This window comes from Haliotis cracherodii, unplaced genomic scaffold (assembly GCF_022045235.1).
Source record: "Haliotis cracherodii isolate W230 unplaced genomic scaffold, xgHalCrac1.p SCAF_16, whole genome shotgun sequence".
NCBI classification, from domain to species: domain Eukaryota; kingdom Metazoa; phylum Mollusca; class Gastropoda; order Lepetellida; family Haliotidae; genus Haliotis; species Haliotis cracherodii.
Window position 1 is genome coordinate 21909677 of NW_027266271.1, and position 19468 is coordinate 21929144.

Here is a 19468-nt window from a genome sequence, read left to right on the forward strand (position 1 = left end):
GTAAGGCATGTAATGAATAATGAAGAGACATGGCCTCAATATCCCATCCCCACAACCCTTCCAATAAAACTGATCCAAATTTTTTAAAAGGATGTCAAAAAGAAAGATCATCAAAGGCTAAGAAAAAACTGAAACAGCAGATTCTCTTGATGAGGTCACATCAACATGAGTGAGTGAGGAAATACTGCTTCACGCTGCATCAGCAGTCTTTCAACGAGACATCAAAGCACAAGCCACGCAAAGAAGATGTAGGTTAGAACTGGTCTCCAGCAGTGGTCAGACTCGCTGACTTGGTTGATGCATGTCACGTATCCAAATTGTGTAGATTGATGCTCATGACGTCAATCTCTGAACTGTCTGGTCCAGACTCAATTATTTACAGACCGCCATCATAGAGCTGGAATAATGCTGAGTGCAGCGTTAAAACAACAAACAAAAGAACAAATGATGACATGATGTCATGATGTCATGACGAGACGGTAAATGTCAGCCGTAACTGATGCAATCGGTCATTGATTAGAGACCTTACATGGAAATGTGCACTACATCTATACAAGCATGCACCAAACAAGAGGCACACCTTGATCAATAGCACTACATCAGCTTCCAGCTCATCTGTCATTTACATGCAGAGTGGACCATGCATACAGTGTGATATCAGCATTCCACTGTGCAACCCTGTTTACCATATGCTTAGAAAATCAGCTTGGGTCAAGACTTGCCAATGATAAAATTTTTATTTTATTTAAACGTGCAACATGCATGCACGTGAGTGTGTGTGTGTGGCTGCTTGTACAAGTCCGGACTGATGCCAATTTATAGTGCTAGGCCACTGAGATACCATGCCGGAGTTTAACATGAATACCCTACTCAGACACAGTTTACTATAATTGACCATTCTTTGTTTTAGCCCCTCAATGCCGAGCACCAGACAGGGTAACAACAAGTACCATCTTTTAATGTCTTTTGGTATGACTCAGCTTGGGAATTAACCCCGGACCTTCCGCTCTCCAGGCGGACTCTCTACCACTAGACTACAGTCATGCTGAAATGAACAAAGTCTAGATTGTATATATTCATGTAAACGTATCTGATAACTGGCAAAAGGAATTTTTAACTTTAAACTTTTGCTCTTTTTTGCTCTCTTTTTCTTTAATGAAAAATTGCAGAGCCTTTGGCCAAAAGGTTAAAGTTAAAATCTCTGAACCTTAAGTCAACGTTGACAAACGTTATATATTATTTTGCTGCGTGGCATCATAACCCCAGAAATTAAATAAAAGTGACAAAAAACCCTTTGCATATTTTTTACTATACCATGAGCATGTGTTTATGAATCACTATCAAACAGTCATGATACCAGGTGTTCGTGTATAAGTGAGCACATCCTGGCCTACCTGTGACATCCAGCACAAACACATGCAAAGGCAAGTCAATTGTTCACCTGAAAACACATGGGGACACATGTCACAAGTAAACATATGGAATCATTCAGTGATGAGGAAACCTTAAAATCAATATATTAGATGTTTTCATAGGAATGGCGAGTGAAAGCTCGTTTTAGAGTTTTGTATGTCTCTAATTATTTCAGCATGTGCAAATCTTTTAACTTGATTTTAACTGATTACTTAGTGATGTCGATACAGACAGTAGAAACACAGGAAATCCACTTTGGTCACCGACTTGCTCATCATATAACTTTCTATTGAAATTCGAAAAATCAGCCTTTTTCATTCATATTTGGATACTTCTGGGCCTAATCATTTATCAACTCTGCAAGTTGAAGAAGAGAAAAAGTTTAAAATTACTTTTTCAAACATTAATTCATTCTATTACTCTTTCTCACAATAATACTTTCATTAAACTATTCCTCTTTAAAAATCAAAGTTTCTAGATCCATCATTCCAATGATCTTAATTTCATGAGAAACACAAGAATAATACTGGCCGAGACAATGTCACATCCATAAAAGTAATGATCTCCGACAAAAGCAAATGAGAGAGGAAATGAGACATCTGATCTGATAAATGCATTATCAGGTCGCTCTTTACCTGGGTTGATGAATACATTCAGTTGAAAGGAAAACACTATCACAAAAGTAGATTTTCGTCATTGGTGAAGACGAAAACACAACTTATTCTGCCAAATATAGAATTCATGTGTAATGAATGTATTTCACAAGTTAAAAAGGTAAAATACTAATCATCATGTTTGTAATGTGATTCTGGAAACACGCAACAATTAATGACGTTCCCCATATATTGTGACTGGACGTCAAAGACAATTATGTCTTTGGCAGAAGATGAATCTAGCATGGTGCTTACTCCGCTTTGTAAATGACATCACAAGATAGCAAAGGTGTTATAAGATAAGAAAATCAGGTCGTATACCAGTACATGATACTCGGAGTTTGCTGTAAAGGCTATTTCCGAAAACTATGAATCTGATTCTCTATCAAAATTATCACAAATGAAGTTATAGCATTGCCTTGAAGCATTGTAATCACATGTGTCTAACATTTTATTACGTTTATTCCTGATATCATAAAAATGCACATTTGTTCTAATCATGAATGATATCTTTGCAAACCCAGATGATGGAATGAAACCAATATTTTGATTCGTCAGTTAAAGGATTCATTTTGACACTGAAGAGAGGTCACACTACCTAGATCCACCAATCAGATTCAAGTACAGACGAACACTGTTGTGTCGTAGTTGAAGGGACCTCAATATATACTTCAAGTTATCCGAGGGGCGGTCGGATAGCCTAGTGGTTAAAGCGTTCGCTCGTCACGCCGAAGACCCGGGTTCATTTCCCGATATGGGTAAAATGTGTGAAGCCCATTTCTGGTGTCCCCCCGCCGTGATGTTGCTGGAATATTGCTAAAAGCGGCGTTAAACCATACTCACTCACTCACTCAAGTTATCCGAGGTACGACACAACCAAAAATGAATAAAGAGGAATATGCAGGGACCATGATTTTACTTCGAGACAATCGTAAGTTCAACACATCAAAGTTCGACACAACAGTGTTCAACTGTATTATTAAAAATTGGTTTGAGTGAGAAATTTAACTTATACTCATCAACAATATCAAGTTGTGCCCTCAAATTGATGTTATTTATGACATAACAGAACAATGCTATGTATTGAAGTTGTGCCCTTAAATTGATGTAATTTATTACATAACAAAACAATGTTATGTATTGAAGTTATGCCCTCAAATTGATGTAATTTATTACATAACAAAACAATGTTATATATTGAAGATGTGCCCTAAAATTGATGTAATTTATTACATAACAGAACAATGTTATGTATTGAAGTTATGCCTTCAAATTGATGTAATTTATTACATAACAGAACAATGTTATGTATTGAAGTTATGCCCTCAAATTCATGTTATTTATTACATAATAGAACAATGTTATGTATTGAAGTTGTGCCCTCAAATTGATGCTATTTATTACATAATAGAACAATGTTATGTATTGAAGTTGTGCCCTCAAATTGATGTTATTTATTACATAACAGAACAATGTGAACAACGTAAATAACGAACTGATTGCCCACTTGTAATTCGTTATATCCATGTTCTAATATATGTGTGTGTGTGTGTGTGTGTGTGTGTGTAGTTCGTTATAATCATGTTCTAATGTGTGTGTGTGTGTGTGTGTGTGTGTGTGTGTGTGTGTGTGTGTGTGTGTGTGTGTGTGTGTGTGTGTGTGTGTGTGTGTGTGTGTGTGTGTGTGTGTGTGAATTTAATGTTATTAAATGAATATCATGAAATCCAAGTGAAACCATATGTAAGGAACAACATAAACTGATAAATAACGAACTGATTTCTCCGGTCCCTTGTAGTTTGTTTTATCCATGTTCTCCTGTATTTGAATGCCTGGAAAAATTTCATTTGGAACTGATGACATTAGGAAGAGGTTTCAAATTTTATAATTTCCAGGCATCAAAACTCATTAACACATAAATCAGTCTAAAACAGTCTACATACACATAATGTTTATCGACATTTTAAAACACAAAAGTTGAGTCAAATGGCACATTTTACAAATTTGCATACAATCTTAGAAAATTTAGAAAAGAGACCTACACAGTGAAAAGCAAAAATGAATCCATGCTTCAAATCCCATTTAAACAATGTTTTTCTATCAGCTTACAACACACTCTATTCATTTTACAATAGACCCAAAACGTTCCAAGCTTTCATACCTGTCCCAGTATATTCAGTGCAGTCTCTGAGGACGAGCCATTAGCGAGCGCAGTGCTTATCCTCTTAGTGCCATCACGAAATCCTACTTTTCTGTAATTAAGGTCATCATAAACCTTTCTTTGAAAGATCAGACTTAATGTATGGGCACGAAAGAAAGGCTGATATTGATAGACATATCACCTTTCTCAATTATCACCACTGCTAATTAACTCATGGTGATGTCTGTTATTAAACAACCCATATAAATGGCCAACCATCAACGTAACTGTCAATAACCAACGGCGATCATTTTCTATTGATTCTGTCAAACAAATGCTCGCACTTCGATACATTGGCAATGTCACTTTCATAAGGATTGATTGCACTGTAAATATTGAGTATTCTTCGAATCAATTCTCGCAACATATATTTCAGGGTTCTGGACTCGATAACGAGGACATGATGACATTGAGTCCTCTGTATGGCCAGGGATTATACCACATTAACAGCAGATTGGGTGAGAATATCTAGCTAATCCCAGAGGTGGCACTGATTCAGTAGGATTACTGTTGAAGTTACAACAAGACTTAGCTTCAGCAGCTGAGTCATGTCACTAAAGAGTGAGTGAGTGAGTAAGTGAGTGAGTGAGTGAGTGAGTGAGTGACTGAGTGACTGAGTGACTGTGTGAGTGACTGAGTGAGTAGTTGAGTGAGTGAGTGACTGACTGACTGAGTGACTGAGTAGTTGAGTGACTGAGTGACTGAGTAGTTGAGTGAGTGGATGAGTGGTTGAGTGAGTGACTGAGTGACTGAGTAGTTGAGTGACTGAGTAGTTGAGTGAGTGGTTGAGTGAGTGAGTGAGTGATTATTAGTCATAATGATAAAGACTGAAAGGAGTGATCAGTGAGTCTGGTTTCGTTTCACTTGGAACAGTAATTCAGTGAGATCTCTAGCCACTTCAACTGAGTTGAAGGAGTTTAGCTCAGACCCGCCCTGATGCATCAAGACTTGGATGCATGTTTGTTGACATCCATTTAACAGCTACATCACGGCAGCCGTGAATACACAAATCTGGACTACACAAGCCAGCAGCTGGCAGCAAATACTCACACCATCTCAAGCTTGATACAAGCTTGACTTTTTAGGGGGGAAGGGGGCACTTAAAATAAAACTTGCTGGATGGGTGCAAACAATTCATGAAACAATTCACCTACTGGTTTAATTTTGTTTTTATATATGTTTTATATTCTTTACAATGGCAGGGTCCCCACCCATCCCATGATCAGCCAGCAGATAGTGGGCACCCAATATGTGTGGGGGATGTAGAAACCCTCTAGCGCCTGTAGGCAACTTGGGTTGTATCCTCCCAAAGGAGTTGAGAATGATAACTGGAATGCAAACAGGTCCACTGGTCAGGGAACAAATAAAACTCTCTTCGGGCAGATACTAGTTCCTGGATACCTGTGGTATATAAATTTATATAATAAAAATAATAACAGCAACAACAATAATAATAACAATAATTTAACTTATTATTGTACCATGAATATAATATTCTAAAACTTGATGCAGCATATTAGTTGCTGCTTTTAATATATAGATTTAAAGTGAACACCATACATAGGAAATACAGTACATGTCATTATGAGGCATTGTGGTCAACATCAAATTAATATTTTCAATGTTGCTGCTATGTCAGTCTTTATGAAAACCCTCCAAGCACATCAGCACAACTGACGACTGTCTAGGATTGAAGTGGATAATACCCAATAGTAGGTATGCCAGCCAGTCAACACTTTCACACTGGCCCAACAATGGATGGCATGCAACCACAACAAAGAACTTTAGTGACCCATCTGATATTTGTACTAGGGAATAACTGTACTTGTTCAATCACAAACCAAGAATCCTAGATATTAACTTACATGTAGCACACCATCTGCTCAAGATTCATCTTTAGTTGATGAAAAACCATTTCCCCCAATTTCCATATCAATTTGTGTAGCATCTTTTTGAAGTCTGCAAGTTAATGTCATGTTCACATGTTTTACAGATTTCCGCGAACAAGAGACAGGAGGAAACACTAAAAATATAAAAACATTCATTTCAGATTATTTTCCTAAAAACATCCTTTGAAATAAAAGCTTTACAAAAATGCGATCAAAAGGTTGTGCAGCAAATGCCTACTTTCAAACAATGACAGCCTTTGAAGAAAAATGTTTTTGAAAAAATCAGGTAAAGAAGCACAGTGTCAGGCCCAAATAACAAAAACCCAAGCTGTTTACAAAACTACACGAGTAAGGAAGGTGCACCAATATTACAAGACATGAAATACATGGAACATTAAATAGTCTACATGATACGATTCCTGAGACTAGGGCTAGCATGACATCAGTTTCTCTATGAACCAGGTTAGGGATTTGGATGGAATGTCTCTGGTCTACAGGACAAACCAAACATTTTTATTAAAGAAGCGTTTTCAAAATGGCTGCAAACAAGTCAATTTACTCTTAATGTCAGTATCATATCACTTAAGGAGATCAAAGTGACCTACAATCAAATCAAGTATTGAACAAACGTTAATGGGTTGCTGTCTAGATGATCCAACAAAGATCTGGTTCGGCATGCTGTGCCAGCTGAGGACCTCACCGTGATGATGAGGTCGGAAGCTGGGGTTGAGATGCGGATGCAGCAAAATGTCAAGTGATGCTCAGTGTTAACCAGCGTCTTCAAACTTATTTATAAACAACAATCATATCAAAATTATCAATGAACATTACATTATTTGTTTTGTTCAAAGCACTGTACATTAGAAGTCAGGGTAGCCTTGCGGGTAAAGTGTAAGCTTGCCAGGTCAAATACTCAGGTTCTATTCCCCTCACTGTAACAATGCTAGAATTAGGTTCATTCTTGATGTCCACGACTGTGATAAAGATTGTAGCATCATGTAACATCGCAAACAAAATTTGATCACCAAAAGTCTTTTCGGATTACATATAATACTCATCATTTGATATGGATATTTCTGTATGTAAAGAAATAACCAAAATGTCCCTATCAAAAGTTGTGTAATATATTTAAGAACCAGATTCTGGTAATCAGATTTTTCAGTCAAAAGTTTGTAAATTCCCTTTTAATGTGGTATTTGAATTTTTCAATGCGAAGGTGCTGCCAATATTACATTATGTAAATGAAGCATGATGCTGTCATTCATCTCCTGATAATAACAGAGTCAATGATAAATATTGTATGATTGTATTAAGTGAGGTGAAATTGGGTTTAACGTCGCATCCAAGATTATTGCACTTATACAGCGACGTGCATGCACGTGTGTGTGTGTGTGGCTGCTTGTACTAGACCAGACTAATGCCGATTTATAGTGATAGCTCACTGAGATACCATGCCGCAGTTTAACATGAATACCCCACTTAGACACAGTAAACTGACTCCGAGCCGACCAGTCCTTGCTTTAACCCTTCATGCCGAGCGCCAGACAGGGTAACAACAAGTACCATCTTTTAACGTCTTTTGATATGACACGGTCGGGGATCGAACCCCGGACCTTCCTCTCTCCGGGCGGACGCTCTACCACTAGACCACGGAGGTGGTCGTTTGATTGTATTAAGGCTATAGATGTGGAATAGGTAAGATTGGGCAGTACCGTATATCGCTGTGTATAAGGCGAGTTTTTCGTACCTAAAATGAGGGGGCTAAGAAGTGGGGTCGTCTTATACACGGAGTCGAAGATCTCACATTTTTTTCCACTGGCGATGTCAACCGGCGTCCGATAGCCAGCCCAGCATTTGACAAAAAAACTTCGCATTTCCTCCTAAATAACTATTCCAATAACTATTTCCATACATAAACATGATTTGTATCTCTTTTCCTTGAATAAAGTTTAATAATTTCTGCAAATAAAGTTGAAATGACCCTCGCCTCGATGCAGATTGTCAAACCACCTGACACGGTAAAACAATCAACATCCGTGAGTAGAGAGCCGGAAGTACCGGTAAGCATTTGCATATTGCACATGTGACCTAACATGTGATAACCGGTGAAGCTGAAATCAATTCTCGCCCATTTTACAGTTGTATTAACAACTGTTGGAGACAGCGTGTACAAGTGATTGTGGAATAAACATGCTGAATGTGAAGCAAACATAAGCCTAGTTAGTTACAACATAGTTAATTGGCGATTAAATTACTCACCATTGTCTCTTATAAGTTATTACTTCATAAATAAATTCTATTTTACGGGCACCAATTTGGTGTCGTACAGTGTAAACACAAAATGGCGACGTGTGCTGGAGTTTCACACGCAACCAATCATCGTAGAAAAAACAATGCAAGATAAACATATTTTTATTGCATGTATAAGGTTTGTGTGCGCACTTGTGATGTGCTTCATTCCAGGTCGCCTTATACACGGAGTGTAGGATTTTGGGTTGATTTTGAAGGCGTGTACAGGGGAGTCGTCTTATAAAAGTAATACAGTATGTCAGAGTTATTATGTATTGGAGAAAACACCCTCACAAGGTTTTGGTAGACAGAGCATGCCCTGTGGAGAGGGAAAAACCAAGGGGGCGAAGCCCCCGCGTTTTTTTCCGACATGCTCTGTCTACCAAAACCGAGGGAAAGTGTTTTTCCATACTTATAAAAAGAAAAAAGAAACTAAAAACAACATTTAGAAACATTTTTATGTTTCGAACATACTTTCCATGAACCTTAGGAAATGCGCGTAAAATATCTGTTGCTGGCGTACGGATCTTGAAAAGGACATTCTAAAAACCAGTGTGACTTATCAACCCCTCTGTAGCCTGGTGGTACACTCACTGGGCTACAGATATGAAGGTTGCCAGTTCAATCCTCGGGAATATAAAGAAAACATTTGTCATTTGATTTTACATTTCATTACATGTTACAATCTGAACGGAAGTTACATTAATAAAATACCCAGGACATTATTTAAAATCCCTGGGATATTATAGCAAATATGACTTGAATATCCTATAAAATCCCAGGGACATTACAACGTCCCTGTTTATGAGATTTAACCCGACTGGAAAGTAAAACCTCACAATAGGTTTTAATGCCTATAAGAAAGAAGTCTCTTACTTAATAGCGATCCCAATGAATAGGTTTATAAGTATTCGGTACACTTATTATCACAGCATAAAGACTCTGAACAACAAGCTTATTGTTCCCAATACAATAGAGCCAACATTTGTTCATTAATTGTTTGATGTCACACTCAGCAATATTCCAGCTATATGGTGTCTTCTCTATACAGCATATGAAATGAATTATTACACACAATACAAAAACATTCTCTTGCTGCTAATAGTATTGTTTGTTTGTTGTTTAACACCACACTCAGCAATACTCAAGCTATATGATGGCAGCCTGTAAATAATGGAGTCTGGACCAGACAATCCATCAGGGTATGAGGACACGCTATCAAGGCACCGATCCTGACAACCTGATCCATTTGGTGGTGTCTTACTCTCATCCAGAGTCTCCACAGGGGAACAGAGCTAACAGAGGATATCAATGTTGTTTTCTACAGTTGGGTTTGGGAGGAATATGATTAGAATAGGGTGTTGGAAATTAAGATTTTGCTGAAATATTGGTAAAAGTGGCATAAATACATACGCACTATCTCTAGCAACAGCTCATCCAGAGTCTCCACAGGGGAGCAGAGCTAACAGAGGATATCAATGTTGTTTTCTACAGTTGGGTTTGGGAGGAATATGATTAGAATAGGGTGTTGGAAATTAAGATTTTGCTGAAATATTGGTAAAAGTGGCATAAATACATACGCACTATCTCTAGCAACAGCTCATCCAGAGTCTCCACAGGGGAGCAGAGCTAACAGAGGATATCAATGTTGTTTTCTACAGTTGGGTTTGGGAGGAATATGATTGTGGTTAACATCATGAGCAACAATACACACTTACTCTAGAAACAGCACTGCAGTCTGTAAAGAACCAAATCTAAGCTAGTGGTTGACAGCATGAGCAACAATACACACTTACTCTAGAAACAGCACTGCAGTCTGTAAAGAACCAAATCTAAGCTAGTGGTTGACAGCATGAGCAACAATACACACTTACTCTAGAAACAACACTGCAGTCTGTAAAGAACCAAATCTAAGCTAGTGGTTGACAGCATGAGCAACAATACACACTTACTCTAGAAACAACACTGCAGTCTGTAAAGAACCAAATCTAAGCTAGTGGTTGACAGCATGAGCAACAATACACACTAACTCTAGAAACAACACTGCAGTCTGTAAAGAACCAAATCTAAGCTAGTGGTTGACAGCATGAGCAATAATGCACACTTACTCTAGAAACAACACTGCAGTCTGTAAAGAACCAAATCTAAGCTAGTGGTTGACAGCATGAGCAACAATACACACTAACTCTAGGAACAACACTGCAGTCTGTAAAGAACCAAATCTAAGCTAGTGGTTGACAGCATGAGCAACAATACACACTAATTCTAGAAACAACACTGCAGTCTGTAAAGAACCAAATCTAAGCTAGTGGTTGACAGCATGAGCAACAATACACACTTACTCTAGAAACAACACTGCAGTCTGTAAAGAACCAAATCTAAGCTAGTGGTTGACAGCATGAGCAACAATACACACTAACTCTAGAAACAACACTGCAGTCTGTAAAGAACCAAATCTAAGCTAGTGGTTGACAGCATGAGCAACAATACACACTAACTCTAGAAACAACACTGCAGTCTGTAAAGAACCGAATCGAAGCTAGTGGTTGACAGCATGAGCAACAATCCGCACTTACTCTACAAACAGCACTGCTGTCTGTAAAGAACCAAATCTAGGCTAGTGGTTGACAGCATGAGCAACAATACATGCTGCCAGGGTACACACATTGCAACAACTGATCTTCAACAGTCGGCCCTCAAAACAAGCACGGGGAATTTTGTCACTACTCTGTTCTGAAATCCTCACAAGGGTATTGAGACAGAGACGATATTAACCACATCAAACACATTACTCCATAGAGTTTATCAACAAATCACCAGTCATCACAATGAGCCTCCGTACCAATGTTACATTTACTCAATGAAATCCAGACCTTGAGTCCATTCTGTGACATCTTAGCCATTCGTTCAAAGCCATCAAATTCCCAGTGAGTGGGGACGCAGTAATGGCGCAACAGTTACGACTTTACAGTTGACCAAGTCATATGAAAAACCACTGGCGCCAACATCGGTAAATCTGAACTCAGGAAGTAAGGCCTTGCCCTCCCTTGAAAGTGATCCCCTTGGAATCACAGGCCCCTCTTAACACACCCTTTATAGATCACTGGGCCGTAAAGCAGCCACGTTCATACTGAAGTCTAGATTTAACACATGCTCCCCTGGCTACCAGTCGCAGGGATTTCAGGATTTATTGAAATGGAGAATTTGTGGGACATGTTGAGTTTACAGAAATCTGTTGCCATATAGGATTGTGATTGGAATTTACAACAACAACCTCTCTTTGGGCATTTTGGACTTGGAAACATGTTAATAAGATTTGTCTGAGAATTGATTTAATAATTGTGGTTCTTGGTTTTCAAAGTTACAGGCAGTATAGGCTATTATATTTTTTATGACTTTTTTAAGAAATGGGCTGAGTACAGGTCAAAGAAAAAGGTTGAGTCAGGAACTAGAACAATATACAATTTCCTCACTAATATCTGTCTATCTATGAGAGTCTATAATGTCTAGGAATTATCTGCTGTAGTCTGACTTACCAGTCCAAGCCTGGGGCATCTGGTACCCTGCTGGCATCCTGCAATGCCTCGTCTGGTCTACCTGGACAGCATCATAATGGCAACGCAGCACACCGACAAATCATTTTCTTGTAGGGCACATGGCACATTCCTGAAAACAGAAATCATTAAATAATTTATCGAATTCTAAAACATAGTTCTACCTTCAGAATGGTATTATTCTTTCACATGTTGGCCATTTGCTAGTGCACTGTGATGTGCATGTATGATATTATTTGTATATATTTGCAGCACAGCAACCACACCACGATCCACAGCGAAGGTGCAGAGGTGTTTATCCCCTCCTCCTTTTGAAGCACACTAATCATGTTAATATATCAAGTGATTGAGGATGGTTTTACAATGCTTCTTGCAATATTCCAGCAATGTCATGGCTGGGAGTATCAGAAATGGGCTTCAGGAGAGGAATTGAACACGGGCCTTTGGCGTGATGAGCAAATGCTTCAACAACATGGCTATCCCACCACCCATTAATAAAATGAAGACATACAACTGGATCACTTGGTGACATGTCTTCAACTAAAATACATTTTATAGAGTTTGGGCTGAGAAGTGCAAATTGTTTCCCAACTTAATATCTGCATACATCTGGCATGTTTTACATTCTTTTTTATAAATGCACCAAGAAAGCTGCACACCCATTCTTTTGAAAAGGAGCTGAAATGAAGCATAATGTTGTGTTCAAGGTCATTTTACTCATAGGGGGCACGGTCGGCCCAGTCGTCTAAGCGCTGCCATTCGCTGTGCAGAGTTGCGTCCCTTGGGCACGCCAGAAACCTATGACTGTGGGTTCGAATCCCAGTTCGCCCCAATTATGTTTCTAGGTTTGTCAGCACCATACCCCTGCTCTTGGGTTTCACAGAAGTGGTAAACGCCTGGGACCTGCATCACTTCGGGCTTTCCTCCCACATGAAGCTGACACGCCGCGATATAACTGGAATACTATTAAAAGCGGCGTTAAACCCAACTCACTCACTCACTCACTTATTTCACTCATATAGCGATGTCCAAGCATGTTTGTGTGTGGCTGCTTGAACTAGTCCGAACTAATGGTGGTCTTATAGTGCTAGCCAACTGAAATACCATGCCATAGTTAAACATGGATACCAAACTCAGTATAATGACTCCAAGCCGATCAGTTTTATCACCTTTATACCAAGCACCAGGCAGTGTAACAACAAGTACCATCTTTCAGCACTGTTTGGGCTGATGAGGCCAGAGGATCGAACCACCAACATTCCCCCTCCAGGCAGACACTCTATCTACTAGACCACAGAGGCAGTGTCATTTAAAATTGAGGGCAATATGTAAATTTGCACATTTTTATCCATTGCTCAAAATTTGCAAACTATCGTATAGAAAGTATATTTTCTTATATAATGTACTAAAATATAGAATGGGTTAAAATATTTTGAAACATTAAATAATATTAATTATACATTCATGCAAAATTCCAAACACAGTGAATGATTTCAATATTGGCCACAGCACCTGGTACAGTAGTTAAGAAGTGCAGCCAGTGTAACCAAATACATACTTACCCCCACCTACCTTTTTAACTGCGTATTAGAAAAAAGAATTGTGTAGATTATGAAAATACCTATTTTAGAAAAAACTTAAATACTCTGAATATAAACCAGCAAGCATTGTAAATGTCTGGACTTCTTCCTGTTCTGGTGATAATAGAAGCACTTTTGACAATGAATGCTTCTTCAGGGACACAAATGTGCTATAACACATCCAATTAAGGGCTGGATTCCTACCAGTTTATGTGGTACGAGGAAATCTAAACACAATCAATGCTATTTCAGAGACAAGAGTGTGCTCAATGCCTCCAACAGGCTGCATTCCTACCTGTTCAGGTGGTAAATAGACGTTCTATGAATAATGGTTGACTTGTATTCCTCAGACAAATGCGAACTCAGCTTCAGTGCCTCGTCTCCACCGCGGAAGAAGCTACAAGTGCAGACCTTGGCTACCTAACAGTTCGAGTAGTAATACATATTTGCTATTCGATAAGGTAGTTGGTTTTTTTGTCTTTGACCAAGACCATATATTTCACTGTGTGAAACAGGAAGTACACTTTATGACCATGTCACGTTTTAATACTGATAAGGTTTGAGAATATCTTTGTGGTTTCTGCTACGTCTATGACTGAGGAGCAGAGAAAATCAATAGTCTGTTCACTTCTTATATTATTTATCACCAGCTAATCACACCATGACAATAATTAGACTGAATATTTTACCTTTCAAAAGGTAGTCTATGGGTCAACCCAGTGATTGACATGATCAATGTCATTGTGGTACGATGACCTGCATCAACGAAGTCGGAGAGCCTGACCACCCGATCCCATTAGTCACCTCTTACAACAAGCATACTTGCCTCTTACGGCAAGCATGGGTTCCTGAAGACCTAATCTCTACCAAGATCTTCACGGGTCAGTTAGAGCTGGGAAAATCCCGCAATTCTAGAACATATTGCATTCACTTCTCACCTCCAAAAGACATGACATGGAAGCATAAAAAGATAAGTAACTTATCCATTTCAAACAGTAATCGGATCTTTGTGGAAAACTTGGCAAGTATAAACTAACTAAATAGCAGTATTCTGTAGTTGAACACACATTCACAGTGACCTTATCTATACTAAATACAACTGATCCAGTGGACAATGTTATTGTTGCAGACAGCTGCTGGTGTCGGACAGAAACAGGAGTTACTGATCAAGAGTAACAGCTACTTGGTATTGATTACATATAAGATATACAGATGCAGTTGAAACGACGATGATTACCAGCATAATAGGGATGTAATCCATGAACTTCACATTTATTGTGAATTTACTATTCATTTTAATTTCAAGTACCTACCATCTGGCACATAAACTTACAAAAAAAACTGATTGTTAGAACTCTAAATATAGGCAGTTTGTGTGGATGTTGAGTAATGGTGACTGAGACATGTCGGGGATTGAGTCATGACATCTCCCCGAGGCAAGGGAGTTAACTGACTATCAAAGTCCGGTTTCCACCCTTGCCGAACTAGACTAGAATTTTCATGGCTAATCGTAGCACCATCAGTGGCTATCACAAGTTATATCCCTTCTATGTCCCTCCCATTGACCAATCAGATTCCATCTCTGATTTCACTTGCATTTACTTCCTACCCGAGTACCAACAGTAGGTCTCAAGAGATCGGTACCAAATGTCACATTGGGAATTGTTTTAACTATTTAGATACATGTATAAAATGATCTCATCATGCAGAGATTGCTGTTGACTGAAGCTTTACCATCACGTCATAGACGTCAGAAAGAAAAGCAAACATTAGTTACTTGTTGTGTAACCATGGAGTTTTATTGTTATTGTCATTAAACAATATATCATGTGACTGACCACAGGTCAAGGTCATGGTAGGGCACTCTCATCCTACGCAGGACCCACTCAACCTGAGTTAACCATCCCAGCCCTAGAATACAGGAATCACACAGGCATGAAATCTACATCAGTGTATAATGCATAAAAAATGCACTACTTCTCGCTTATTGTTAATTAGACATGTATATCACTGTAATGAGTTTATGCGACACGTTACACACTTGAATAGAAATCAGAAGTAACCTGTAACAGCATTTCAAGTAGATTATTAAATCAAATGTCCACTCACAGGTGTAAAATACCCCATAGAATGAACCCAAGAGAGTAAAAATATCCCCTGAAAACTATCAATATCCAATGTGAATGATAACATGTGAGTAAGTACTCAATGGCTAAAACATATAGCTGTGACTTGAATATTTGTTGACAGAAGTACAGAACAACTCACACAGTGTTAAGTGTGTCCTGTTACATGTAAGCATATAACAGAAGTGTTATTCATTACAAAAACTGAATAAGCCAAATCATCTGAAATATGCTTGTGACTTCCGTGTCACAGAAAACCTGGCATAATAAATGCTTCTCAAAAGAAGTCAAGGACAACCTAATTCTTTCACATTACTATAAGTTAACATGTCATACTGCTCAAAGAAGCTAAGGACCACCTAATTCTTTCACATTACTATAGTTAATCTTTTATACAGGGGTCGGGAAATTTTAAAATCCCAACTGGACATTTGCATTTAGGCCATGCCCCCTTCCAATAGCGTATTTTTGTACGACTTTTCACGCACATTACAAGTTGTTACGTACAGTGTTCCCTCGTTATTGTGGGCTTCGGTTATAGCATGCGGTAAAGCATGGCTCCCAAAATTTACTAACATTTTTAATAAACTCAAGTTTCCCAATGACACGATGTTTCCCCCATCTCAGAAACATTATCAGCTGATCACCGCGATCACATAACACCGGAAATACCAGTCAACAAATCCGAACTGAAGTACGCAATTTGATCCAGTTATAGTAATATCTGGTCATAAAAAAATTGTTCATTGTTTATCTGGACTAGTGTATGCAATATATTTGATTAATTTTATTCGATATTTCATTCAATAATTATAATAATATTAACAATAATTTTGGTGAAATCGTATGTGAAGTGATCAGTAGATCGCCCAACTCACCGTTATTTACAGCAACCACGGTCAGATTACCACCATTGACGCCTTGAAACAAACTTTAGTTGCAAGAGAATGAATACATATATCATAAATGCCGTACCATGACTCGCTAAAAGTCATATTTGAGGCAGTTTGACTATTAAATGTCAACATTATGTTATCGCAATCAAAATACATGTAACGCGGGAAGTCCCTGCGGTGACTGGTCAAAATCGTTCAATACGTCAAACAATATCCTACATACCATCTGTACCAAAGTACAATGCTTATGGTTCTTATGGTTCTTATAAGTATATATGGTAGAAGCTGCAACTAAATTAACACGATATTGGAATATATTATTCCTGATAAATTAATAATTTCAGATACAATTTCTTCCGACCATTGCATCAAAATTCTTTGAAGTTGTATCATTGGGTATGTTTTAACTGAATCTACGGTAGATTGGGAGGAAATGTGTGCACAGCTGATTGCTATTTCCAGCTTAGTTTACGAGAAAATACACACGATAATCTTAATCTCTGCATATAAAACAATACCTTGGAGAGCAGGAAATACATTTTAAATGGTAAATCATCATGTCTAGTGATATTGTATATCAAATTTCATACTTTATTGACCAAGTTTGTTATACCTGTTTATTCACCTGAATTCGCTGAAAGGATACGATAACGCTCATCAATTATTTGGATCCCGAAGGTAGCATTGTTTGTTTATTAAAATGTCCGGACAGAAAAATTTAAATGTCCGGTTAGCAATAATTTAAACTGAACATTAAGGATTCCCAGTCAGACGTGTCCGGAGCATATGACCTTTTCCCCGGACCCCTGCTTTTATACAGCTCAAAACAAGTGAAGCACCACCTGATGCTTTCACATTTCCTTAACTTCTTTTGTGTACTATGACATTATCTATAGTAATACAAAAGAAGCGGGTGGTCCTTAACTTCTTTTGAATAGTATGACAGATTAACTATAATAATATGAATGAATCAGGTGGTTCTTAACTTCTTTTGATTAGTATAACAGATTGACTAGAGTAATATGAAAGAAACGAGTGGTCTTTAACTTATATTGAGTTGTATGACAGATTAACTACAGTAATATGAAAGAAGCAGGTGGTCCTTAACTTCTTTTGAGTAGTAGCTGTACACCAGAAATGTAACCCCATCAGTCTGGCCTAACCTGCCTCAAGTAACACTTAGTGTGTGTCCAGCATGACAGGATCAGTGAGCAACAATCAGCTCCACAGTCACACAAATCTCTTCCCAAATACACAAACATTACACTACAAGAGACCAGAGCTTAGCGTTCCGCCATCTTTAAGTACAGACTGGAGACAACAAGAGACCGAGACTGGGGAGGATTAGGCACAAGAGATGCGCTCACCACCAGCAAAGTTCCACAATGTAAATGCCTCTTCCCCTCCCAAGACATCCTACAGCTTGTAAAAACATGAATGCTGATTATGTAACAGCTACGTGTAAATATTCACACGAGCACACTTAATTCTCTGGACTTCCTTTTCTGTCATATTTAAACTGGCTCGGACTGCCAACTAGGATTCCCAGGGCTCATGCTCCTCCTGACAAGAAAAATAGTTTGTTTTGATCGTTTTTTCAATGAATGACATTTTGATAATGCCGAAAATTACTTCACAGGACATTTCAGACGATGGTGTTTGACAGATCTTACGTTTTCCTTGTTTCTTATTTCCTAGGGATTATGATGGGGAACAACTGACGGCTTGTTGCCTCTGTAGCTTCACTACAGTCTTTCCCAGGCTACATGAGTGACATGTATTCACATAGAGAAGGAGCACCTTTACACATAGGAGATGTTTATGTGGAGGCAATTGACCTGGAGTGCTTCTTAATATGGGAAATTTATATCAACCAGGCCTAAGTTAACCAATATTCGATGAACCTTTGACAACACTCAAAATGTAAAAAGCTTGATAGAATACCCAGCTCACTGTTATAAATACAATTTGAAGAGCTAGGATTAAATTCTTGTCAAATTTGGTGTCCTTAAACCAGACTTCTTTCATTGCATTAAATCCTCTTTATTATACATGGCCAGTGTGATTGATGGGAGAAACCAGTCAAATATACTGGATATCACAGCCCGATGAGGTTAGCTAGCAAGAACTACTTATAAACTCCATACTTTGAGTCAGTGTCTGCTTGGTCAAAAAACTACGAACATTCAAAAAAAGTTTCAGGGTGTTCTCATCTTCCCAAGGCAAGAGAGTTATTTGACTTTAAAAGTCCAGTTTCCACCCTTGTCGAACTAGACTGGAATTCCTGGGCTCAACTGTACTGTGACTAGGCAGGCAAAATATGGAGGAGAATATGTAGAGTGAAGTGTGAATTCCACCTACTAGAGTGAGTGAGTGAGTGAGTTGGGTTTTACGCCGCTATTAACAGTATTACAGTTATAACGCGGCGTGTCAGCTTAATGTGGGAGGAAAGCCCGAAGTGATGCAGGTCTCACACGTTTACCACTTAGGTGAAACTCGCGAGCACCGGTATGGTGCTGACAAACCTAGAAACATAATCGGGGCGAATCGGAATTCAAACCCACAATCATACTTTTCTGGCGTGTCCGAAGGGACGCAACTCTGCACAGCGAATTGCAGTGCCTTAGACGACCTGGCCCTAGAAGGGTGACTTACCCTCATGTCTAGTTCTACCAACTGCGTTGTATATAACCTTAGTGCTACGACTGTCGTAAGTCTATGTTAAGGAATGGGAGTTACGATCACCTTAACACTAAGATCACTTTGCTCAACGGCACACAGGATGTTTAAAGGACATATTGAGAAAATTCTAGAGGTATTGCAAAATTATGCAAAGGTGGAAGACAGGTCACTCGCTTCATTAATCTGAGA

The 19468-nt window shown here is 38.6% G+C and overlaps 1 protein-coding gene across 7 annotated transcripts in view; it reads right to left on the reverse strand.

Moving 5' to 3' along the window:
* LOC139463930 (myosin-IIIb-like) overlaps positions 1–19468 on the reverse strand; it is a 139162-nt gene that overhangs the window by 103355 nt on the left and 16339 nt on the right. For all 7 annotated transcript variants that reach the window (XM_071245372.1, XM_071245380.1, XM_071245377.1 and 4 more), the window contains exon 2: positions 11978–12107. In XM_071245372.1, coding sequence (XP_071101473.1) covers positions 11978–12014 — 37 coding nt within the window. In that variant the 5' untranslated portion in view covers positions 12015–12107. The remainder of the gene's footprint in view (positions 1–11977; positions 12108–19468) is intronic.